We start from the raw sequence: 25,842 nt of genomic DNA, 5'->3' as shown, positions 1-25,842 counted from the left end.
CCCTACATTTGAACCCTAAAGTTCAAAGTGGGGATCCAGCCTTGACAATACCATTTTCCTGTTCAGAGATTTCTTTGTTTCCTGATGAACAAATTATGGTATGGATTATCTCTTTTTTTAGTTAATACATGGTTTTATAATGGAAGTGTAGCATAGTCCTTCTGGGGAGGAGGTGATTGGATGGGGAGAAGGAGGAAGAATCCCTATAGTAAGTAGAAAGGGTGACATTTTCCGGACCAATAGTTTATCAGCCAAAAAATGCGGTTTTGGCTGAACTGAAACTGTTCGAGAATTTGCCCAGATTACTTTTGGTTGGATAAAAAAAAAAAAAAAACAACCACCCTTTTTCCAGGCTAGCAAAGTGTCTGTGTTCTCCCTAATAGTCAGGGGACCACAAATGAGGGCACTTAACTAGGATGTGGAGGCTTAAACTGCTATACTTTAGAGCACAGACTTAAAATTGCATTTTGTTTCAGCAGCCTAACCACCAGGCTATAGACTGTTCTGGGGAAGAGGGGTGGAAATCTCTCCTGTTGAAGCTATTCCACTTTTTATGAAATACTTCAATATTAATTGAAGACAGCAAGTGCGACTAACTCTATAGTCTGCGGATTAAGGTACTCACTTAGCAAGTAGAAGATATGGATTCAAATCTCTCTGCCTGATTCAAAGGAGGGATTTGAATCAATCTCTCCTCCCATGTGAATGCTTACTCAGCAGATTGTACAGCTGTTTGCTCTTTGGCCCAGTAGTTAGTCAAAGTGGAACTGCTTCAAGAGGCTCAAATGAGAGCATCCGTATAACATAGTAGTTTGCATACTTATCTAAAGATATAGAAGGCTTGAGTTCAAGTCCCTGTTTTAGAGTGGGTATTCAAGCCTAATTTTCCTGTATCCCAGACAAATGCTTTCTCCAGTGGCTTAAAGGGAGAAATTAATGCCTGTGGTTTATTGACAAATTCCAAACATTTTTGGAACCATTTTTTCTGGTTTTTCAGTTTGCTGGTTGAACTGAAAAATTATTTATTCGCCCAGCTCCATTTATGACAGGCACAACACAGACACACCTCATTCCTAAGAATGACTTCCTAGTTCCTGCTAACTTTGGCTAAGTGAAAGTTTGCCCACTTATAGGAACTTTTTTCCCAGCATGCTCTTCTGGGGCTGGCCTGTTATATTTGGCAGAACCAAGCAACTAAAATCCTTCTATGGCTACGTTGCAACTGGCTGCTGCTTACTACAGCTCCTTCTTTCTAGCAGGTAAGTGGTCTTAACTCCTGGTGTTTCTCCCAAGACCCCCTATTTTTCCCATATATATATATATATATATATATATATATATCATGAGGAGAAAGGTATAGTTTCACAGCTATTCATGCCCGGTCAAGGAAACTGTTAGAACTGCGAAACCAATAAAAGAGCAATTCTTAACATGTTTCAACTATACTGTGAGCTTTGTCTCAGAGCTGTATGGTTACAGAGTCCAGTTCTGAATCAGGCTGTGGAGCTTATCTCTAAAGTCCTCTGACAGCTCCAAGCACATGAGCTGAAATAATAGTTTCCTACCTCACAAGATTGGTGTGAGGATTAATTAATAATGTAGAGTGCATTGAGATGCTCAGATGACAGGTGCAGTGCAGTAGAAGTGCCAACTGGTCTTAATGATTAGTATTAGTGTTTAGTTGGATGCATCCTTCATGGTAGTGAGCACCAGCAAATCTAACAGTCCTGAGGTTGTTGGGAGGTACCAGTGCGCAGCTTTTTCCAGAAATTAATTTCATTATTACTGGGAGGAGCCATGATGACATGAAAGGCAAAGTATTACTGCATGCTGGAGGATTACTTCTGTCTCAGAGAGATCTGCCAACCAGTGCTTTTTTTCTTTTTCATTTGTTGGCTACCTTTTGAGGCGCTTACAGTAAAGAGTGATTGAATATCTGATTAACATCGTGTAAGAACCCTTTTTGCCCAATTTCCTGATGAGACGCCGAACCAGTCCAAATCCCCTGAGTTTTATAGGAGAGGTAATCCCACGATCCAATGTCAGCATAATCCCCCCAAGACAGCTTAAATATTTGTAGTTCTTTCTTAAATCAAGAAATCCCTTGAGGTTTATACCAATCCCAATTTAAAAAAATCACTTGACCTGAAAACCCTGGAGGAATATTTGAATGAGGTTGTCTCGCCTCCAGCTTCTTGGCCAAGTTGCTCTAACAAGATATGAATAAGATATACAAGGTCACAATTTATAATGGGATATGAAAATTATGCATCCAGTGAAAGGCTAGGGGAAAGAAAGAAGGGGTGGCCCTCAGGGGAGAGGCAGCATTTATTGTGATTACTAGAAGGGGGCCTCAGTGGGCTAGGATTATTGTACTTTAAGTGAAATTGATTTTGTACATGATTTGATTTTAATCTAGTTTAGATGAATCAAATTCTACAAGGAACAGATATTTAATTTAGTACATTAGGATGAAAAGGACATCAGTTCAGAGAAGTTTAATGCATATGATGTGATAAAGCAGTATCTGATTATGAGAGGATTTTTTATAATAATTCCTTTTTATTTTGCTACTACTTGGGCAACTTTTTCTGCTCATAATATTTTTTTTCTTGTACCGCTAACATTTCAGTCTCTTTAATGGTATTTAGTCTGATTTCCTGAGCTAAAATAACAATAATAAAAAAAATGGGGGCAGGGGAGAGGTGAGGGTGAAGAAAGACAGTGCTGTAGGTGTACTACTGGGGCAAGCCAAAAGTTCTCTCTTGTAGCTGGACACTTGTCACAAGCAGGCTCCTTAGCAAAGAAAGTCATAGCTGTCTTGTTACAGACAGCAGTTGTAAACAGGGGGCCTATGAAAACCAATCTCCTGCAATTTTCCAGTCTACTGTTTTCTAATCTAGAGGAGTATGAAGGCTTTTCAATTTTGAATATGCTGCTGTTGAACGGAGGATGCTACTCTTTAATAGTTAGGACCAGATGGAACTGTTTTCAAAGGTTAACGTTAGAGTGGGGAGAACCATCCATGTACAGAATGGAGACAAAGAAAAGTTCAGATGGTGCATACACAGGTTGCTTTTTCTTATAGAATAATTGTATAAGTATTTTTCTTTCTCTTTTTTTCCTGAAGTCTGATTATTGGAAGAAGCAAATGCTGTTGATTCACTGGCTTCCCTACAGGTTATTATAGATGAATCAGTGTACCTGTTCCTTCTCTTTCACTGAGGAATAATTTCTGTTCTAGTGCTTAATGAACAAACCTTTTATATGCTCAAGGAAAAGATCTGCTGTGCTGGAAAGGACTTTATATTATCATCTAACATCACAATGATTTGCATGGGTCATAATGATCTGCATGAGTAAATAATAAAAAAAAGAAATGAGGGAGAATTCTTACATCGTAGATGCAGGGCATGAGTTGGCAGAAAAGCATTTTAATACATCAGTCTAGAGATGCTTGATTATATGTCACCTGGTTGTGCTTGTGTTGCAACGAATTACAAATGCTTTTCCCCCTTTTGTAAAAATATTATTAAGCTTTCCCATTTGCTGAAATGCTTTACCGTAGAAGAGGAACAGGGGAAAAAAATTGTATCTACTTAACTGCCTGTGAGTAGCACTTAGGGCCCTCCCTTTCCATGCAGAGATCCAATCATCTGTCTCAGACATTGCTGCTATTACAAGTTCAAAGATGTGTTTTTTTTAAATCAATTTAGTTAAACTGGGGCAATGTCCCTGTGTGGACACTCATAAGATAGATCGATATAAGGCAGTGTCTGTGTGGGGGGTTGCATTGGTTTAAATCAAATTAAGAACTGATTTTAAACAAGTGCATGTTTGCTGTGTAGACAAGCGTTTGGGATTCTCCCTCATAAGTATCATTTAAGGCCATGCTGCCGAAGAGTTGTGTCTCCCTCTCACAGACTGGTGGGAATAGATAACAAGGATCTCTGGTGAATAGGGCTGCTCATGCCCCAGGAAATGTGTGGAAAGACAAGCTGAGAGTGTGGTCTGGTATGACAGGGAGGCACTATGTCCTTTTGTGGTTTGGAGGCTGGGCTCCTTTGCTAACCAGCCAAGCAATAAAAGTCCTGATGTCAGTCTTGAGCCTGATGAGGCAGCAAAATTGGACAGTGCAAAAACTATTGGTTTAGCTTGTAATATTTCACTCTGATGTTTTGCCCATGAAAGGAAACACTGTACCCGGTCATCCATAGATGTACATTTGCTGTAGATAGAGATTATCCACTCATATTGTTCACTTTTAATATATCTTTTTAGCTATCAACTTTGTTTACTTGTCTGCATTTCACTATCTGGCGCTTATTTTGCTTTTGATCACATGAGGCCTGAGTGAGGCAGTATGAGATGCAGTCAGGGTTGAAGTAACAAAGTATTAGTTTGGTCCATGCCTTATCAATAATCTCTGATTTCTACTATGTACAAATACTCGTGTTTCAAACCAGCTCCTTCTCTTTCCTTGAGATTCTGGAAATAATGAGAATTCCTTTGTCGCTGCCAACTGTAAATCCTGTGCTGAGATTACATCAGTTCATTTAGCTGGAGCTTTTCTGGGACACGTTGGCAGGAATTGATTTCCTTATTTTAGTCCTTTAGCTTTTTGGATTCAGACCCAAAGGCATACTTCAAGGAAGTGAATTCTGCCCTTACATCTATTTCAGACAATTACCAGAAAACATTATGCTAGGTAGGGGGGGAAAGCAGCTTTTCTTTTTCTACATATAAAAGTACTTCACAATTGTTGAAGATTTTAAAGCATTTTGATTCACGTTACAATCCTAACTGGTCTTTCTTGAAAGTGGATGGGATGGAATGGAGCAAAACAAAGAACCACTTAGCTCTGGACAATGACTGATAGGATAAACAGAACACCAAGAATATTGCCATTTTTATAGTGTCACATTTCCTAACCCTTTTTTCCCTTTAAATCGTCTTAAAACCTGAAAGGCTACATTCAGCATCCCAAATCTACCACAGAGAATTTGAAGGGGGTTGGCATACTTGGCAGTGTCTGCTGAGAACAGAGCTGGCACGGAGTATTTATCGGAACAATAGAGTAGGTGGTATCTCCAGGAGAGTGGGATTAGGTAACAAAGCAGATGGAGTGGTAGCTTTAGAGGTTCAGCTAATCCTCTATAAGTATGAAGAATAAGAATTTAGGCCTGATCCTGCTGCCCTCACTCGGGCAAACTCCAGGGTATACTTCATCAGGCCCACAGAGTCCAGTAATTTTGCCTGCTGAGCTTGTTTAAAATGTCTTAACTTATTCACTACCACAGAGTACATCATATGAGGTATGTGAGTTTATTACATTAAGTAGATCCAGGAAATGGGTCTATATGAGCGAATTATGTTATTTTTATTTATTTATTTGTTATAGAAGTGTAGATAATGACACGTATGATGAATTTTGCTCAACACTTTCCATTATGAGACCCTGTCTTCAGTTGCTTGTGACTTCTCCAAACCTAAACTGTTTGGGTTGAAAATTTCCATACAGAGTGTCTACCTGAGGCTGAATTTTTTTGGAAACTAAATGGCTCCTTTTAGCTGAAACAAGAATGCGGTCGGTTAGGGAAAATCTCATTTTGCCCATGTTAAAAATAATTTAAGTTTAGCAGAGAAGCTCTGGGGACTGCATGTTTTGTATCAGGGACTTGAAATTTGGCTGTGGGGAATGTCTCTTTTGCCATTTCTGTGAAAGTTCACCCAAATTTTGTCGAGTTCTAATTATCTGAAAAATCTCAGGAGAGATTTGTTAGAGTCTGGCAGTTAAATTGTCTGAGGACTCCATTTGTACTGAGCATGTTCCAGTACATGCTCCTATCTCCAGCCAGATTTCTCATGCACCATCCCAAAAGAGCAACTGAGCATATTGCATCCCAGGGCTGTAAGTGCTGAGCAGGACTTCCCCTTCAATAACTCCTTCCAATTCCCAGAAGCCTCTGTGGGGGTGGGTGTCACAGTTTAGGGCAACAACATCAGTATTCCCCCTTTATGGTCCTGTAAGTGTATCCACTCTAGGCTTCTGCCTCATCGGCTGTTGCTTCTCTTGGGTGGAGACGCATGTCTCCCTCTCTCTCCCTTCTGACTGGTATAGTTGCTGCTCAACTCCTTGTGAGAGAGTTGTTAAAAACTCCTAAAAGGCTGCATAATGATACTAAGCCCAGTCCAAAAATCCAAGATGAAGAGGAGAATTCTGTGCTGACCTTCATGTGGTACGTCCTCTATTGTGTCCACTGACATGCACATGTTGTAAATCAATAGAGAATTCATCTCAGAATATACCTACTAGGTCATCGGCCCTTTGGCCATTGCAGGATTGTTCACAGTGAAAGCAAAAATAGACCACACTTTTCCTGCAGTACTTCTGTCATTTCAGCACACTGAACTTGCTCTGTTCCAGCAAAATAAAGACAAGAGTGATTCCTCCTGTCAGGCTACACAGTTCCTTGACTACTATGAATTCCCTTGCAAAAGACAGACTGCCTAAGCAGCCCACTGCTTTGCTTCTCTCCTCAGAGACCATCATAGTGTAATTGTCACAGTTAAGTTACCACACAGCCCTTTCTAAGCAAAACCTTTTATTTTTAAGGTGAAAGCATTACAGAGAAAGGATATTAAAAACAAGCAACGAACCTACATGTATGTTAATAAGCTTAGCAGAGATCACCCCAACTCCAACCTAGGGCTCTGGTTGGTGACTAGCACCTCAAACCCTACACTGTTTTTTTTCCTGTAGTCACAAGTTCATCACAGCTTCAGCTCAGAACCTGCCTTAAGTCCTGTGGGTCTCTGTGGGCTGAAGACCTGCCAACTCTTCTCCTAAATTGGGCGGCCCGTTGGGCCAGAGGGCCCGTCTGGTTACTGGATGAGAAAGACAGCCCCGAGTCAGTTTTAACTCAGGCTGTTTAATGAAAAATCTTTTCTTTCCCTGGTCCCTGAAGAATCCAGTTTGCCATTTGTTAGCCTCTCTTCAGGTGGTTGTAGCACTCTGAAGATGTTACAACCTGAGGGAATTTGCCTAATCACCCCCCACTGTTCTTAGTTCCTGGAGGGCTGTGGCCCTCCTCCCCCGTGGAATTAAATACAATCCCTCAATAGAACTTAAACATTTGTGTTTTTTTAATACAATGAACTCCTAAAATGCTTAAACATAATTCAGTAAGGTTTTTCCCGGATATTGTTATGTCTGTCACCGTGGGACACCAGTACTGAGAGTGGGAAGAGTCTCCTGGGCTCTGGGAACTCCCCCTGTTCGTGCCCAAGCAGCATGTAGCTAGAGTCGGAGGCAGCAGCCTGATGGAATGAGGAGGAGTGAAGAATGGGGGAGAGAGAACAGGCAGAAGCTGGCAGGGGAAAATAGCTGGGAAGGGGGAAATAGGAGCTGAAGGTTGGGGATGAGTGAGGTTTGTCTAATGAAGGGGCTTGTTGTCTATAGAACCCCTGCCACATTTGTTGCATAAGTTGGAAAGTGTGTAGTAAATGTGGCAGGGAATGGCAGGAAGAGACAAGATGGTCTAATGCCTAGGGCAGTTGAATGCTCCCCTGGAGAACTAGATTCTATCTCTGCCTCTGCCACATGGCTGCTGTATTATACTAGGCAAGTCATATAAATGGTGTCAAGCGATTAAAAAAATGAATTGTGATTAATCGTGCGATTAAAAAATTAATCATGATTAATCGCATTGTTAAACAATAATAGAATACCATTCATTTACATTTTTGGATGTTTTCTACATTTTCAAATACATTGTTTTCAATTACTACACAGAACACAAAGTGTACAGTGCTCACTTTATATTTATTTTGATTAGAAATATTTGCACTGTAAAAAACAAAAGAAATAGTATTTTTCAATTCACCTCATATAAGTACTGCAGTGCAATCTCTTTATTGTGAAAGTGTAATTTACAAATGTAGAATTATGTACAACAAATAACTGCATTCAAAAATAAAAATGTAAAACTTAAGAAACAACAAGTCTACTCAGTCAGTCTGAGCCAGTCGCTCAGACTAACAAGTTTGATTACAATTTTCAGGAGATAATGTTGCCCACATCTTGTTTAAGAACATGCGTTCGCATGGGATGTTGTAGCTGGCATCACAAAATATTTATTCGCCAGATGCACTAAAGATTCAAATGACCCTTAATGCTTCAACCACCATTCCAGAAGACATGCATCCATGCTGAAGATGGGTTCTGCTTGATAACGATCCAAAGCAGAGTGGACTGATGCATGTTCATTTTCATCATCTGAGTCAGATGCCACCACAGAAGGTTGATTTTCTTTTTTGGAAGTTCAGGTTCTGTAGTTTCCGCATTGGAGTGTGTGCTCTTTTAAGACATCTAAAAGCATTCTCCAGACCTTGTGCCTCTCAGATTTTGGAAGGCACTTCAGATTCTTAAACCTTGAGTCAAGTGCTGTGGTACCTTCTTTGTGTTTTGTCAAATCTGCTGTGAAAGTGTTCTTAAATCAAACAACATGTGATAGGTAATCACCTGAGACTGCTATGACATGAAATATATGGCAGAATGAAGATAAAAGAGAACAGGAGACATACAATTCTCCCCCAAGGAGTTCAGTTGCAAATTTAATTAACACATTATTTTTTTAACGAGCATCATCAGCATGGAAGCATGTCCTCTGGAATGGTGGCCGAAGCATGAAGGAGCATATGAATGTTTAGCATATCTGGCACGTAAATACCTTGCAACGCTGGATACAAAAGTGCTATGTGAATACCTGTTTTCACTTTTAGGTGACATTGTAAATAAGAAGCAGTCAGCATTATCTCCTGTAAATGTAAACAAACGCGTTTGTCTTAGCAACTGGCTGAACAAGAAGCAGGCCTGAGTGGACTTGTAGGCTCTAAAGTTTTATGTTGTTTTGTTTTTGAATGCAGTTATGTAACAACAACAAAAAATCTACATTTGTAAGTTACACTTTCACAATAAAGAGATTGCACTGCAGTACTTATATGAGGTGAATTGAAAAATACCATTTCTTTTGTTTATCATTTTTACAGTGCAAATATTTGTAATAAAAATAATATGAAGTGAGCACTGTACACTTTGTATTCTGCGTTGTAATAGAAATCAATATATTTGAAAATGTAGAAAAGCATCCAAAAGTATTTAATAAATTTCAATTGGTATTCTATTGTTTAACAGCGTGATTAATTCTTTTAATCCAGTTAATTTTTTTGAGTTAATCGCGTGAGTTAACGGTGATTAATCGACAGCCCTAATATAAACCACATTTTTCACAGGTCGCCACTAACTGCCTCACGTACTGGGTACGCAGCTTGGGACACTTACACTTGGGCATTAATTTACAGAAATACTGAGCACTCACGTCTGTAACCGAAATAATGGGAGCTGTGCTCTGAAGTGCTATGCGATGCTAAGTACTCTGAAAAGTCAGGCCCATGACTTCTCAAATTTGGCACCCCAAATTTGCTGACAATTTTGACAACGATGAGGAGAAAAAAAAATTGAATAGCTACCCATTCAGCAACCTGTGCACTGAAAGAAACAGGGGTCCTGTGGAAAAAATAGCTTGTGATCATGTAATTAAAGACTATATGATAATACATATGCACAAGGGTGGTGAATTAAGGGTGCACTGGCAACTTTAATTCAGACATTTCCAAACTTTTGGGTACTCAATTTTGCAACCTTAATATTCTTTCAACACAGGATTTTTGTCTGTAATTATTGGGGCCCACCTTTTACATCCCCCTAACATTCCGTTCATTTCAGCAGGCTTTCTGTAAAGAGCTGCTACCAAAATGCATGCAACAGTGAAGGAAGTTAAGCTGCACATATCTTACACACCCATTTGTTACTCTTGAAATAGTGTTAACCTCCTACAAAACTGTACATTTATCTTCCCTTTTAAAGCTCACAAGAATTTTCAATGATGCTCATTTGTCGTAATACCTGTTGGGGGGAAGGAAAAGCCTGTGCAATTACAAGTTCTCTTATAGCCATTGCTTATCAGCGTCTGCCTCCTAGTCAGCAGCCTGTTCCTGGCTTGAGCAGTGCAGTGAAGAATGACTTCTGTGCCAGCAGAATGGAAACTCAGAATGAGATTGAGTTTAAATCCACAGCGGGGACTTGAGCACTTGGCACAGGAGATCATGGGGTCATTGCAGTAAGACAGGGAACATTCATGCTTATTGTGTAAGAAATACACCGGCTCTCCAGTCCAGTTTTCAGCTGTTTTAACTGCAGTGCTTCACTGTATTGTATGTGTGTGTGCATGGTATACACATAGCTTACCAACCTGTAGAAAAATAACTACTCCATAAAAGTCTGTCTTCTTAAGCCAAGGCATTTTATTTTTACAAAAAATAAGTATTTATTTTATTATTAGAGTCGTCACTTCCAACACAGCACAAAATGGTGTTTTTATTTACTTTTTGACAAATAGAAAATGTTTGGTATCCTGTGAAATATGGGAAGATTCCCCAAGATATTAGAACTCACATAACTGAAAGCAATTGTTTTTCCAGTTGCCACATTTAAAAAAAAGATTATTTTTCTCTAAACCATTGTTTGTGAGTCATATATCTTTTTTATGTCTTGCACATACACCATGATGTGTCTGTTCTGGAGTTATCAATATTATATTCAGAAATCAGGATCAAGATCATTCAGTAGGACAAGGTTCTGCTAATAGATAACCTGCTATAAGGCTAGAGCTTTCTCCCCTCTGCTTATTCCAGGTTAGGTGGGTATAGTTCTTGATAAATATGAAAGACCAAAAGAGAAAGTGCTCCTTTGTAGAGAGCCAATGTGACCTCTGGAACTAGAGATGCATATTAATCTTGCAGCCAATAAAGCTGCCTGAAAAATACATGAAATGTGTTTTAATAGAATTGGCAGTAATAGTTTCTTACTGTGAAGGGTAGGTGAAAGCATGACTGAAGCAGATAGAAAAGAAACATGTCTGACTGCAAGGAGTTGGCATTCAGATTGTATTAGAAAGACAGGCAAAATTCTACAGACACAAAGATGAGGGGAGCTGCAGAAAGCTGAATCTCACGAGTGGACTTTTATGGGCAGAACCTATTAACAACCGCAAAAGTTGGGTTAACTGAGATCACCGCAGGGCCATTTATGAGCTCTGTTTTTCTTTCATGTTTACGGAGTACTAATCATCAAAGTATCTAGATATTGCATATCTTTTGCTATGCACAAATGCCAATGTTCAAAGGTACCATCCAAAGAGCATGATAAATTCTTTCATGTGGCCAAATGGAATATAACTCGGAGTGATATTTAATATATGCAAAGGATAATATTGGCTGAATATCAGGGAAAATATCAAATTGTGACCTCCCAAGGAAAGTGCTGGGAGCTTAGTCACTTGTGTCATTTAAAAGTAGATGGCACAAAGCTCTAGAGAATACTCTAGAATATGGTATAAAGGAGGATGGACTGGATGACCTAACACCAATAGGTATTTTACATCTCTTATTTCTATGATTCTGTTATTTTTATGAGTTAGTCGTAAATAACGGTAGTCCCGAATGAAGCCATATATTTTTTTTAAAAGCCAGATTCTTACTTTGATCACACTAAACAGTGACTTCAGTGAAGATGCGCTGGGTTTATTCTGCACTCTGAAGAGAAGCGGAGGCTGGGAGGAATACACAGGCATAGAAACACTCCCCTTGAGAAGCTGAACACAACTTTTTAATAAGACTGGAAAAAACTCCTTCTGGTGCCTCCACAACTTCCCTGGACAGGGCTCACCTTCTAGAACAGGAATATTGTAAAGCTAGCTTTAAGTAGAGTCCCCTTTGAACTGGGCTTCTCTGACTGCCTAGCAGTTTACTAAGTAAAGCTGAAGTCCTCTGATCATGTTAAAGGACCCAAAACATCTCTCCAAACATTCATTTAATCTTGTGTCTTTTTCCTTTTTTTCCATCTCTGACAGCTTTTTCTTGCCCCCACTCTCCTCATGTTTTCTAGAGTGGCCGTGGTGTTCTACCAAATGGGACTCTCAATCAGTGGCACACACCCAATGGCCTAGTTTGGAACTAAGCCCATTGAACCTTCCCATTGCACAACAATGTTAATGATCATGGTTTTTTTAATATCATTCTACTATATGAATATTACTATCTTCTTCATAAATAAATATGGTCTGACTCTTTTTGGCCCTACATTTACTGTGGTGTATCAGAAATTGGGGCCCTAAAACTGTAGGCTCCTACTTTTTAACCTTTCATTCTAGTTTTCTATCTCCCACAGTGTTTTCTCTTATTCTGATTTATTTTTATTTACTTTCCCAATAGGCCTGCAGTAATGCTACCTTCCTTGTCTTCTGTGTGCAAAACACTAGCTCTTTGCAGAGATTTGTATTTTGTTTGATCCTCCATGGGGTCTGGCTGAGAACAGCTTTAGCATGAGAGGAAACATTAGCATGATGGCTAATTCTCTTCATCTTCTTCATCTTAGAACGGTCTTTGAACAATATTGTATTCATAAGTGCTCAATATTTACAAAGGAACATCGCCACATAAAGGAATGCATTAATGTTCCTCTGTTACACTGTCTGTGGTTCTTGCTTTGCTTATCTGCTATGAAAAGGTTCTAATGCAAATTGTACCGAACAAACATTTTATATATATCTATTGTGAAAAAGTTCCTCCTCTATCTTGGTGGGTCCTGCGCTTATTGACGGATTTTCTTGCCTCAGAGATTCACCATGTGGGTTGGGAAACAGCTCAGAGACCTTCCCCTCTGGAAGAACCCACAGTCCAGGTCAATTGGGAGGTTTGGGGGGAACCCGGGCGCGCCCTCTACTCCGGGTTCCAGCCCAGGGCCCTGTGGACTGCAGCTGTCTATAGTGCCTCCTGTAACAGCTGCATGACAGCTACAACTCCTTGGGCTACTTCCCCATGGCCTCTTCCAAACATCTTCCTTATTCTCACCACAGGACCTTCCTCCTGGTGTCTGATAATGCTTGTGCTCCTCAGTCCTCCAGCATCACACCCTCTCAGCTCCTTGCACCTCTTGCTCCCAGCTCCTCACACTCACACCACAAACTGAAGTGAGCTCCTTTTAAAACCCAGGTGCCCTGATTAGCCTGCCTTAATTGATTCTAGCAGCTTCTTCTTAATTGGCTCCAGGTGTCCTAATTAGCCTGCCTGCCTTAACTGGTTCTAGCAGGTTCCTGATTACTCTAGTGCAGCCCCTGCTCTGGTCGATCGGGGAACAGAAAACTACTCATCCAGTGACCAGTATATTTGCCCTCTACCAGACTCCTGTACCCCACTGGTCTGGGTCTGTCACAATATATATATACACACTTCTGCACAGCTAAAGTAGTGTGTCATTACATCAGTGACATTTCAGCCATTGAATGTGGCTTCTCCCAACCTTAAATAGAAAGGCCGACATGGCTAGATCTGTGTGGTTCCTTTTTCAGGAGGAATCATTAGTTCTGTAGGGTACGTCTCAGGGAAAAAGCCTGCCCTTCAATGAGAGATGTGTGTTTGGGGTTCAGGGGGCAGAGGACACACACAGGTGCTGAATGTTCATCTGGTACAAGAGCTAGATGGCTTACGGCTGGCAGTATTCACTGTGCTAATGTATTCCTCTTTAGAAAGGAGTAGTGTGCACGTCACCTATATTGTTCTGCTGGCCTACACATGCTCCCTACTCCCTGGGCCTCTGGTATGCTATTCATTATGATGAACAAGCCTCAACCTTAGTGCTGTCTTGAGATACCAGTGCAGTTGCCAGTGGAAAGAGGTTCTTTGTACCTCTATACTTCTCTGCCAAAGTGGAACTGCAGAGCAGATGGTAGAATCTCTAGCTCTTGGAATCTTGGGGACTGCTGAGATGTTACAGAGTATACAAGGAAGGAGGTGTTACTTTGCTAAATTCCCACAAATACCTCACATACTGTTTGCTTTACCTTGAGTTATGGTATGAGTTTTGCTGCAGACTCTTGAAAGAATGAGACTCAGCAAAGATTTCAATTAAAATAGGCAGCAGGGAGGTACAATAGCAGCACTTGTTATGTTGTGTCTAGGGGAAAGAAGGTGAAAGTGAGGAATATGAAAATCAGAGAGCTAGAGTATGTATAGTGCTGCAAGATCTGCTGTGCAAAATACTCGCTTGCTTGTCAGTGAGACCTGATTTTTGGGAGCAGATCATTTGCTATCTCAAAGAAGACAACTTGCCGGTTTCATTACTTATGTCTCGTCTACAAGATATAGACTCTGTTCAAATCATTAAAGTACCCATCCTAAGCTGTCATTAAGTTTGAGCCAAATGTCACCATCTTCTCGAAGTGTGCTGTAAGATTACAATATGTAGCTGCCTTCTGCTCACACGAGTAAGCTTGTGATAACTTCACTCTAAAATGGATTTTCTCTCTCTCCTCTCACCATCCCCCCCTTTTTTTACTTGCTTGCAAAGGTTTAATTTTCACAGGCTTGCCAAAAGCATAATTATACTTGATGCCTATAAATACCCAGTAGAGATCAGAGAGAAAGAAAGAGAGAGAGAGAGAGACTCGTTTTTAGAATTCTGGAGAATTTGCAAATGTAAACTGAAAGCACCAACAGTGTTGGAAGTGTGTGAGTTGGATCACTGATTTCCACTAGGGCAGGCTTTATTCAAGGGGAAAATATGGTTAAATTAGATGCAGGCAGGTATAAATTACTTTCACATCTCTAATGAGCACTTCAGATTGCCTGCTCTTAGAACCTCAATGCATCTACCTAAATTTGGATGGAAAACTATATCTACAAACAGCCAGTCTCCTGCTGGGAACAATAATATATTTACCTTTTAAAACCTGGGCATTTCATTACACTGTTTCATGCTAAATGATCAATACATCTGATCAAATACATCACCTACATGTGTACGCATGACCTGGTAACAAATATTGAAAGGAAAGTGCATACTGGATGCTCCTCATTCTTCTTGTTATTGTACTGGAATTCATTGGGCCAAGTTTTACTTTCTGTTTCATCATTGTGAATGGTGCAACTCCATTGACATCTGTATAATGGAGAGCAGAGTTTGGCCTTTCTTCTGGCTAGTAAAGAGGAAGAATAAAATCTACAGTAACACAGGGCAAATCACTGTTTGCTGACCCGCCCAGTTATTTCTCAGATGCAGTACTGTGTTTCAGGACAACACTATTTTGCATGTCTTCAGGGCACATTTTTTGCCTCTTTACACAGCACTTGGCTCAAGGAGCTCCCTGAAGTTTGGAAAATATTGTTCTGACATATATGTACAGTATAGTATTTAGATTCATGATGATCCTTTGAAACAATCTACACTCTTGTTAACTCAACCTGTGCCATGTCAGAAAACATGAATGGGATGCGCTGTTATTCTTCTCTGTCTTCAGAATGCCATTGATGCCCTGTCTAAATGTCTTCACTAGCTATCGCCTTCCCCATCAATTTGAACCTCATAGGGTATGAACCAAAGTCCACTGAAGTCAACAGAAAGAATCTTGTTAACACCCATTGACTTTAGATTAGGCCCATATCCACAAAGGGAGTTAGGCCCATAGAAAATGACTGGATCAGCAATGTAATCCTGTGATGGGGTATACAAACCGCAAATGGACCACAAGGGGTTAAGGAGATGCTCTGGGCTCTGCTAGATCTGCCCCTCCAGACCCGCAAGGCATTCAAAGCTGGAGCTTGAAAAAAGAGCAGAATAGTTCACTTGTTGGCAGTCCCGGAAAGAGAGCAAATGGTTAACCCTCAGCTCCTGAGGAAAGGGCTGACTGAAGGTAGGAGCTTTGCAGAAAACTACTGCTCCTGAGGCATGGGAGAGACAGATTCTGATACACCTTCATGGGGATTGCTCCCCTCTATCTCTGACTAACTCAGTTTATTTGTGCTAATTCCCCTTGCTCTTTGTTCATGGACTACCCTGGAAGGGAAGAGACTTTGAAGGGACTTGGCCAGAGCGCCAAGTCCCAGGAAGAGGCAGGCCACCGCAGAGGCAGAGCAACCACTGGCAGGAGACACCAGTGGAGGGAGAGCTGCCACACCATGCCTGGGCATGAGGAGGTGGCACAAGTGACTTAACCCCTTCACAGCTCCACAAACCCTGAAATAGATTCCTAGGCTTCCTATACAATGAATGGGAAGAGGGAAGTGAATAAGAATGTGATCCACAAAAGCCAGAATACTACACGGGGCGTTGCCTGACCTAGCCAATGGTAGATGCTGATGAAAGGGGTGTATGCTGTGCCCCATCTGTCAGAGACATGTGCCTAAATCCTTGCAGTTGGGAAGCTTCTAGCTCTGCTAGTGATCCACAGCTGGGATCCCCTCTCCTGGAAGTCATTTGGCAGGCGTCTAACTCTGCACAAAATGGCAGTGGCTGGGGGAAGAAAAGGAGCTCTCTCATAAAATTTAGCCCAGTGATTAGGGTAATCCCTTGCGATTCGGGAGACCCTGGTTCAAATCATCCCTCTGCCAAATGAAGAGAGAGGATTTGAACAGTTCCACTGGACTATGGGATATTCTGATATGGGTCTCTCCATCTCTCCTGTTGAAATTGTTCCACATGATGAAATAATTGAATAATTAAATATTAGTTATGTCAGAGAGTGAAAATCACTCCCTAATCCAGCGTTTAGGGCACTCGCCTGTGAGATGACAGATATCTGTTCAGATCCCTTCTCTTCAGCTGGCAAAGGGGGAATTGAACTTCCACATCCCAACAGTGCTAAAGTGTATAACAGAGCTCCTTTCCTCCTCAAATCTACCCCCTGCCATTTTGTGTGGAGGCAGGTAGCCTCTGAGCACACCTACTGGATGAGGTCCTGCAGGTGAGATAGGCGGAGCAGTGCCTATCTTCCCCTGTTTTGCAGATCATGTTGGGGCTTTGGTGGGAGATAGGCCATCTATACCTACAGTGGGGCTGCGGTGTGCATGCCTAGAGGCAGAAACTTACCTGACTGGGCAACTTTTAGTGAAAAGCATAAGCACTGAGGTGAGGACCCTACAGGGTTAAGCGGCAGTCAAGTGGCACTGTTGTCCATTGTAGTGGTGCCTAAAACTGGGATTTTGGCATCTAATCCCAGATTTAGGCATCTATATCCCTTTGTGCATCCAGGCCATATTACTCACTGTCTACAACTCTTTTCCTGCTTGTATCTTTGCATGTTTCTTCCTTTCCTCTCGCTTCCTTTACTTCAGTGAACTTCTTGTCTAACTGGTCTCTTTTAACCCTCTTATTTTGTCTTAATGCCTTCTTCTGTGCTGCATTTTATTCTAGATCTTTCCATTGACTTCAGTGGGCTCTGGGTCCTAGCCAAAATGATTGCACTCTCTTCATTCAAATACTTCCGTAAGTCATCTCTTCTATGAAGCATTTTAGAAAAAGACTCACCCTGGTGGAAGAAAGTTAATTTTTAAATAATATATTCACACAAAGCTGCAACGTTTTTAGAAGCTGCTCTTCTTAGAAAACTGCAGTCTTCCAAGAGGCATGATTTTTTGGTTTCCTTCCATGCACTTCTCTACCCATTGTCCATCAAAGTCTGTTGTCATTTCGTTGTGTTGACATTTTCGCTTAGATTTTATGCAGCTGATGGAAGTGACCTTGTCTTTGTACAAGGCACATTACAGGAAAATGTACACATGGTCCTTATATAATAATAAATTATAATACATACAGATGAAAAATATATCGTGTACCCCAAAATATTATGTTGTTGTGTTATGATCCGATGCTGTCACCTAGCAATTATAATTTAAAACACCCAACCAGATTCATCTTATCGGCTCCAGGTCAAAAGTTAAATAAAATGATAGTATTGTAAATGCTAGAATGTTATCTTGGCTCTTTAATCCCTTCTGGCTGTTGCACATTCAATTCATGTTGCCCCACGCAAGCACAAGGGAGGCTTTCCATTACTTTCAATGGAGATTGCCTAAGGGCACATTAAAGAGATACTGACAGGTGGATAGACATATTTTTTTAACCAATCTGAATAAATGAAGGGTGCATGAGTCATGTGGGAGTGAATGGAATGGCTCTCTGGCCTCTTCTTTTCCCTGCTGGTGGTTGGTTTGTTTATTTGTTTGTTTTTGTTTTATTTTAAAAATATCTGACAACTTTCCCCTCCCCGTTAAGCCATCCATGTAATTTAAACAGCAATTTCTGTTTACATCTAGTATATGTATGTCTCTGGGTGTACAAAAAAAGCAGGAATGTATAGGCACGAATCCTTTGGGTAACCCTGGAAAGTAAAAATGTAAAAATAAGCTATCATTTGGTGTATTTCCTCCAATATTGTGTCTTGTGTTTGAGTGTGTGTGTTGCATGGGAGACCTATTTTGATGGAGGCAAAGATTGGTATTGTCCGTCTAATGGCAAAATGAGTCAAATATAATATGAATTTATATTTATAATTTAAATACAATATCGGAAACAGAATAATTACTCCACTTATTAATAAATTCATCTGTATTGATTTCCAGTAAAACCAGTACAAACTCCATTTACAGTGTTGAGGTGGCACTAATCTATACTAGAGCCTGTTTCATATATTAGCCTTTAAAAATGAAATGGTTTCTTACTAACTGATAAGATGCAATCAAAGTTGAAGCTAATAAATATACAAAACAAATTAAACATCAAGACATATTCTGAAATGAAAGGCTCAGTTGTTCTCCAGCTGGTGAGGACTCAGATTTAAATACAGAAGGATTACTGTAATTTTTACATATTAATACATTGGTTATGGATACAAAAATAATTATTATATGTACTTAGCACAGCATCATATGTCAGGCAACAGGACACCTACTTTTTTAAGACGTCTTGAACATCTAGCCGGCTAATTTTTATTTTCACCTGATGTAACATGAAGCAGACATTTGTGTCTGAAGAAATAATGAAGAGTAGGGCTGTTTGGCGTAAAATAAATAGTATATGGAAGGCATTTGCATGTTGTTTACTTTAAGATCAGAAATCTTGTAGATTATGATTAGATAGTTTTCAACAGGAGGTCTCTCTGTTTTTTTTCTCCTTCCTGGAGACATTTCTTTTTACTGTTGGCATCAAGCCTTCACATTTATAAACAAGATCAAAAGTTTGGGAAAACCTCAGTCTGCATCCCTTTTCCTTAGTCCAGATTTAATATTACTTACCAGGATGTTATGTGATTCTCTTTCTTATTGTCTTGCAGACATCTTCTGTAACTGGGATAGAGAATTAATATTGTTATATACACAGCAGTGGGGCATGGTTTAGGCAGGATGAGAAGGTGTAACTTGCATGAGGTGATAATAAGGGATACAACAGAAATGGCTGCGTTCCTTAGCTGTTCAAATCTCAGACTTTCATACTTTTAGTGGCCTTTTTAAAGTTGAAGGATAATTCCATAGAGATTATAATATATTTTCTGGGGGTCAAGACTCCATAGATACGCAAGGGCAGATCCCCAGCTGGTGTAAATCAGCATAGCTCCATTGACTTCATATGGGAAAAGGTTGTAGCTAGCCGCCTTGGCATAAATTAATCTATATTGATTTACATCAGCTAGAATCTGGCCCACACTTTCAACCTGAACTTTTTCATATCTTTTGTTTGTTATTATCTTTAGCTAACTAGTTATATACAGTACAATAGGAGAGATTATTTTAGGTTTTGTTTAAACTTTCCTTCTCCACATGACTCACATTTTTCCTGACCCTAGAAAGTTAACATTGACACTGTTCAAACAGGGATGCTTTAGTGCACAAGACTTTGTGACATGCTTTTAGGTGCTGTCCGTTTTTGTTAGAATAATTTGTTGTACAGTTCATCTAACTTCTTCGAGTTCAGTAGAAGGGCTTGCATTGGTTGCTGTAGCTATCTGTGCAAGTAAATGAGTTGCCACTAGTTACAACCCTTTTTTCTTCTTCTTATGCAGCAGTAGTCAGGGAATGAAGGGCGGGATAAAAAAATCAAAGTAATTGGATGTTAGAAACCTGAAGATTCCGAGAAGCATCATTTTCACAATTAACTGTGGAAGTTGAATAAGTTAACCTTTAAAATGTTGTTTATTCTGTTATGATCAAGGGGAAAAAGTGTCACTCTTTTCTTTTGCTGATGCCATTTACAGGTTATGATTAGAGATGTGTGCTGCAGGTGCCCTATGTATAAGCAGCCTTTGTCTCAGTGAAGATCCTCACTGCGTAAAATAAATCAGCCAAAACAACTAAAGAAACTAAGGGAAGGTTTCCAATTTTTTGGCAGCAAGTGACCCTTACCCTGAATCATCCTCGGTAGTAGTAGGGTAAAGAGACTCTGACTCACATGAAACTGGAACTCTGGGTAGGGAAAGTCTGAAGCAAACTGATCAGAGGTTTTGCTTCTCTCAGCTTTGTCATCATATTTTTACTTTGTATGATCGTCTCCTCTTACTTCTACATCTTTGGTACTCTGGAATTTGCAGCCTTATAATGAGCTGGTGACATACAACATGGGTCTGATTACCTACTCAGTTACACCAGTGGACTTATTGGTGAAATGGAGTGGAGAATCATAGTTTAGAAGAAATTATTTTCATGTGCTGAAATAGCTTGAATAGTTTCAGTACTTTATCCACTGTTGTTATAGTTATGTATCTTGTGCACCATTTTCTGAGTGTGCAACAATATGCATGCTGGTGTTAACCATTTGGTATTGGGATCACAGATGAAATAACTCAAGACATGTGGTGAGCTTCATTAGGAAAGGGTGCTGGAAAATGTCCTGGATTCCTCCTGAGAGACAGGAGGAATCACTCTTGTCCTTATTTTGCTGGAACAGAGCAAGTTCAGAGATTATCACTGTCCCTTACGTGTTTCTCTCTCTTTCTTTCTGGTGCTATGCATTGTCTGACACTAGTCACAATGGAGATAGGAAGATCTTTAACATAAAAAACCTCATTCACAGACACATGCCAATAAATGCGTTGCCAGCATTGCTAGGAGAGACAAGAATGTGTTGGGTAGCTTTCTTATCAGAAAAGCCAGCAGAACTCTGTTGAAAGGGGAGGGAAAAAATGGACCAGATCCACAATCTCAGCAGGACTCAACTCAAAGAGGACTTAAAGCTTCTTAATGCCAGCCCTATTTCAGTTGCTCCTGCTTAGCAATCCAGCAGTTCTGGCCAGCAGAGAGGCTTCTTGGGAGCTGTTGTCTACTGCACAAATTTAGAGCAGTTCTGAGGATTGAGGAGGCAAAACTGTAATATAAAGCAACCTGTGCTGTCCCTGCTCAGGTGTGCCGAGTGCTGCTCTGGCACATCTGGCCTCATCCATTTAACAGACAATGCAAGTATTTCTGGATAGCTGGAATGGGGGTTTCCTGTTAACCAGATAAGCTTGTTTGTGGGATAGGCGACATTATTTATACCGAGCAAAACTCCTGCTAACAGTTGTGGGGTTATAGAAAGTGATAATATCCAGTATAATATTATTGCATTTCTCTAGTGCACTCCATAAAACAATCTCAAAATATATAACCCTTATGTGTTCCAGGGATATAGCATTTCACCAGGTCCTACTGCATGCCACACCACTTCCGATGGTCCATTGAAAATTTGGGGTTTGCTTTATAAGTCATGGCTTGTGGCATGCCTTAGGGCATGCTACTTGTGGGGCTGCAATGATACAATACTTTACTGTGTATGTACTGTACCGCTACCCATACTTACTTCAACATAAAATGGCACATTTACACATAAGATGAGTACAAAATGGTCCATGTGGAACTAGTTGCACTTCAGGCAAAGTCTCCTTGTAGTGGTCTGAAATGTGAAGTGAATTTTATTTTAAACTGTACAAAAAAGCAGAAAGTTGATCAGTATTCTCTTTTCCATTTCAGGGCAATGGGGGGTTTGGCCTTTGTTTCTTTTAGGAATGAAGCTATTTTCTTTTTTCATGCGGCCAAGCCCATTTTCAAAGTAATACAAAGTAAAATTAAAATGGTGGGAAAGAGAAAGGGAGTCTAAGCCTCTTGAGGTTGATTGGTGTGTGTGGAGAGTAAATTCATTTTATTTAGCATAACATGGAGGTTTCTGCTTGGCTGGGTACAAAGAGAGAAGGAACTGATTTTATCTTGCATGTGCTGAAGTGACAGAAGTACTGCAGGAAAAGTGTGGTCTATTTTTTGCTTTCACTGTGAACAATCCTGCAATGGCCAAGGGGCCGATGACCTACTAGGTATATTCTGAGATCAATTCTCTATTGATTTACAACATGTGCATGTCAGTGGACACAATAGAGGACGTACCACATGAAGGTCAGCACAGAATTCTCCTCTTCATCTTGGATTTTTGGACTGGGCTTAGTATCATTATGCAGCCATTTAGGAGTTTTTAACAACTCTCTCACAAGGAGTTGAGCAGCAACTATACTAAGAGCTGCTTTCCCACCAAATGTAGCTTTCTGAAAGATGCTCAGCAATATACACCTCGGTAAGCAGAGAAACTTGAATTACTCAGACTCGGCCATTCCAATGCAAGTATCACCCGTATGCAGTAGCTGATCTGACAAAGCTGTGAATCACAGATGGCAAAAATGAGTCCAAGACCAGAATCAACTCCTCTGAGCCTCAATCTGGTGTTGCTTATGCTGGTGTAAATCAATACGAGTAACTTCACTGAACTAGTGGGACTACTTGTGAAAATAAGGGAGCTAAATCCAGTTCACAAGAACAAAAGTGGAAAAATACCCCACAGGTTAAAATGCCCACTGAAATTACTGGGGATATTTTTACATTGTTTATGAAACTACAGTCAGGTATCTTTCATAATCTACAAATGTTTGAATCTCACAGAGAGCTGAGGAGTGTGTAATTGGGGGACGTGTATGGTTTGCCTCTTCCTAAATATATGGGGTAATCTGGAAACCAGCCTCTACAACATGTAGCATGGTGTGAGTTGAGCCCCCATTTTAATTTACAGTCCATAATATAGTTTCTTTGGCAGGGATTCATAAATCTCCATTTCATCCATACGACTGCTGCATGATAATGGAGCTTTCTCTGGAGCTGCCTCTATCTGCACTAAGCCTGCCTCTCAGGACACGTAGGCTTCAGCTGTAGGAATATCACCCGATGCCAGTCTTCACAGACGTGTAGCATTATTGAAAATGTGCTGGTGCCTCACATTGTTATCCGGGTCCATAGTCATTAAAATTTTATCATATAAACCCTGCCGTCTGCACCGAAGAAGAATTGAGAGCCTTGGCAGAGGATGATCACATATTTTATCAGAATCTTCCGAGAGGGAAAAATCAGCAGATTCAGAGCAGGAGGGAACCAGGACAACATTCTCTTTCATTTAAATATAATATAATGTCAAAACCCCTGAAATTGACATTTATCTACTGTAGTTCCTTTTCCCCTTTTCCCCAGAGTGGCTCATTGTCCCATGGTTGCATGACAGTTCAAGCCAGTTGCACATGGTATCATTTTCATATGTTTCTCTTGGAAGGCAGATATTAATCGAGGGATGCCAGTGAGAATTAAAGCAAAATAAAGGAATCTATTGATTATAATGTTGACTTCTCAGTGGTCAGACTGTCATGTCAGTAGGTTCAGAGGCTGTCTGGCTCTGCTTAGTATGAATACAGATTTAAATGAATAGAGAACTAACTACACAGAACATTCTATAGTTGAATCAGTCAAGAAGAGGTTTAAATAAAAAGAAATAAGCTAAAACCATGCTTAGACCAAAATCTTTGGATTTCCTCCTTTGCCAACTAACCATCCTTCCATGTTGTCCACAACAAATCTGATTCATTTGGGGATTTTCTCTTGATTGTGAGTACAACAGAAATACTACAGCAAGCACAAATAAGATACTTCATTTTTCTTTTTTCAAAGTATTGTATATAGCTCAACTAGTTCATAGGTATTCAGGATTGATAAGAAGTAGTAAGAATGCATTTCACACATTTGGAAACTGAAGAAAAGAACAGAAAATCTACATTTTACAAAACATCCACTAAATTTTAGGTGCCTTAATTTTAAGACAACTAGGTTCTGTTTTTAAGAAAGTATGTGCAATTCTGATTAAAATCAGTGGGAGCTGTTGGCAATCAGCAGTTCTGATAATCAGGCCGTAGATGTCTCCAGAAGGGTACCCCAAAAACAATACTTAAAATCAGTTGGTACTTAAATCAGTGGACACTTTTGTGAATGTAAATGCTAGTAACTTGCCAAGTGCTATAGAGGGAGTTAGGATCAGAAGTTGTGAGTTCCTGGCACCTTGTCCAGGGTTCAGATGAGGAAAGAACAAAAAAGAACTTTCTTAAAAGAATAAAAATAAAGACACTCCAGATCCATTGACAGTATAGAATATGTCCCCTTTCTCATGTCACATAATCACATGGCTTATCACATGTTAGGCTGAACGGAATGAGTCAGATTCACGGACAGGAAGAGGCAAACCCCTAATTTCCCAGTAGCAGAATGAGGTTGGCCTCTAAAAAGTGAAAGCTGAATTTGGGCTTTTTGCTGTAAAGCTCAGGAACAGTGTCAAAGTCTTCAAAGGTAATTAAAATAAATCCATGAAAAAACATTCATGCTCCTGTAATTAAGGAAACAATATTGTTCATATTTTTTTGTTCAGAAGTAAAGTTTGCTCCTAGAACTAACAGCTCCAAGATTTGCACATAGGTTTCTTTTAGATTTTTCTCCCCGCACATTTTAATGTGGCAGATGGTGTAGATCTGGGGGCTAATTAGTAAATCGTTATTTTTATAAGTGTGCAGGCCTCTCTGTAGTTTTACTACACTTAAGACTTAGAAACTTTCTTCAACTGTTGTCTTTTCTTCTACCTTAAAAGGAGAACCTTCAGCTTTTTGCCCTTTTAACAGTGATGGGCCAGCAGTGCCAATTCTGAATGGAATTACTTTTGATAGCAGTTTGTCCCATGCCCTATAATGACTTAAACAACTATTTTAATCAGTTGAAGTAGTGCATGATGTCCTGCTGAGGGAACCCTGGGGAATTACAGACAAGCAAAGAAAGTTCAGTGCTCAAAGATCCATCTTTTTTTAATGTGTTTTCTTATCTAGTACACCCCCACTTATACTACGTGAGTGAACCTATATGTGCCAAACTTACATTTTACATCTTTGACTCTTGGAAGTGAGAGGTTGCCAGGCAGGCTCTGTAAATGCAAGACCCACTTCTTCTGGTGTGGAAGCCTCCACAGCGGAGTCTCTTCCCACCCCTGCTCTCTGTAACTCGTGTCCTCTATAGACCCTGGACCTGTGGGAAGGTCAGTGAGAGGAGTATGAGTTCTAACTTGGAGTCAGTGTGGAGGTACAGGTCATCTTCATGGATGGCCTTTCACAGCTGGCAAATTTCAGGGGATCAGTGGGCTCATTTCACAGAGTTCAAACCTGTGAGTGGCAAATAATTCAGAGACAACTCTGCACAGGGAACCTTATACAGTTTACTTCTTCTCCAACTCACCTTCTAGTGGGTTTTCCCAGGGGAATGGGTGATGTGGTGTTTGGGGATTGTAGTTGCTAGGCAAATAATTAAAGGTTTTGACAAATACAAATTTCTCCCTGCCCCCATAATCTCTGAATATGATGAACCTGTAAGCAGTTCTACTTCTAAGCATCTGCTTACTTTCCATAAAATTCAGCTAGATTACATTGTTTCTGTGCTTTTGACATTTATCTCCTCTGATTAATTTCTGCTTACAGGGCTGCTGAGAAGTATTTAGGCCTAAAAGTTTGACAGAATTTAAAAGGGCATTGTCAAGGTACTATTCTAAATATGCAATAAATGTTTTTTTCTCACTTCTGTTTATAT

At 40.1% G+C, this 25,842-nt stretch overlaps 1 protein-coding gene across 6 annotated transcripts in view; it reads left to right on the top strand.

The window, feature by feature from the left end:
- Window positions 1–25,842, top strand: part of LOC112116495 (protocadherin-9) — an 883,541-nt gene that overhangs the window by 168,969 nt on the left and 688,730 nt on the right. For 2 of the 6 annotated variants that reach the window (XM_024214010.2, XM_024214007.2), the window contains exon 2: window positions 6,556–6,568. The exons of the other annotated variants lie outside the window; for them this stretch is intronic. In XM_024214010.2, coding sequence (XP_024069778.1) covers window positions 6,556–6,568 — 13 coding nt within the window. The remainder of the gene's footprint in view (window positions 1–6,555; window positions 6,569–25,842) is intronic. 6 annotated transcript variants of the gene reach the window in all.

This window comes from Terrapene carolina, unplaced genomic scaffold, assembly GCF_002925995.2.
Source record: "Terrapene carolina triunguis isolate 2854851 unplaced genomic scaffold, T_m_triunguis-2.0 Scaffold18, whole genome shotgun sequence".
Lineage (NCBI taxonomy): Eukaryota > Metazoa > Chordata > Testudines > Emydidae > Terrapene > Terrapene triunguis.
The sequence above is the reverse complement of the archived record's forward strand: the minus strand, read 5'-3'. Positions and strand labels throughout refer to the sequence as shown.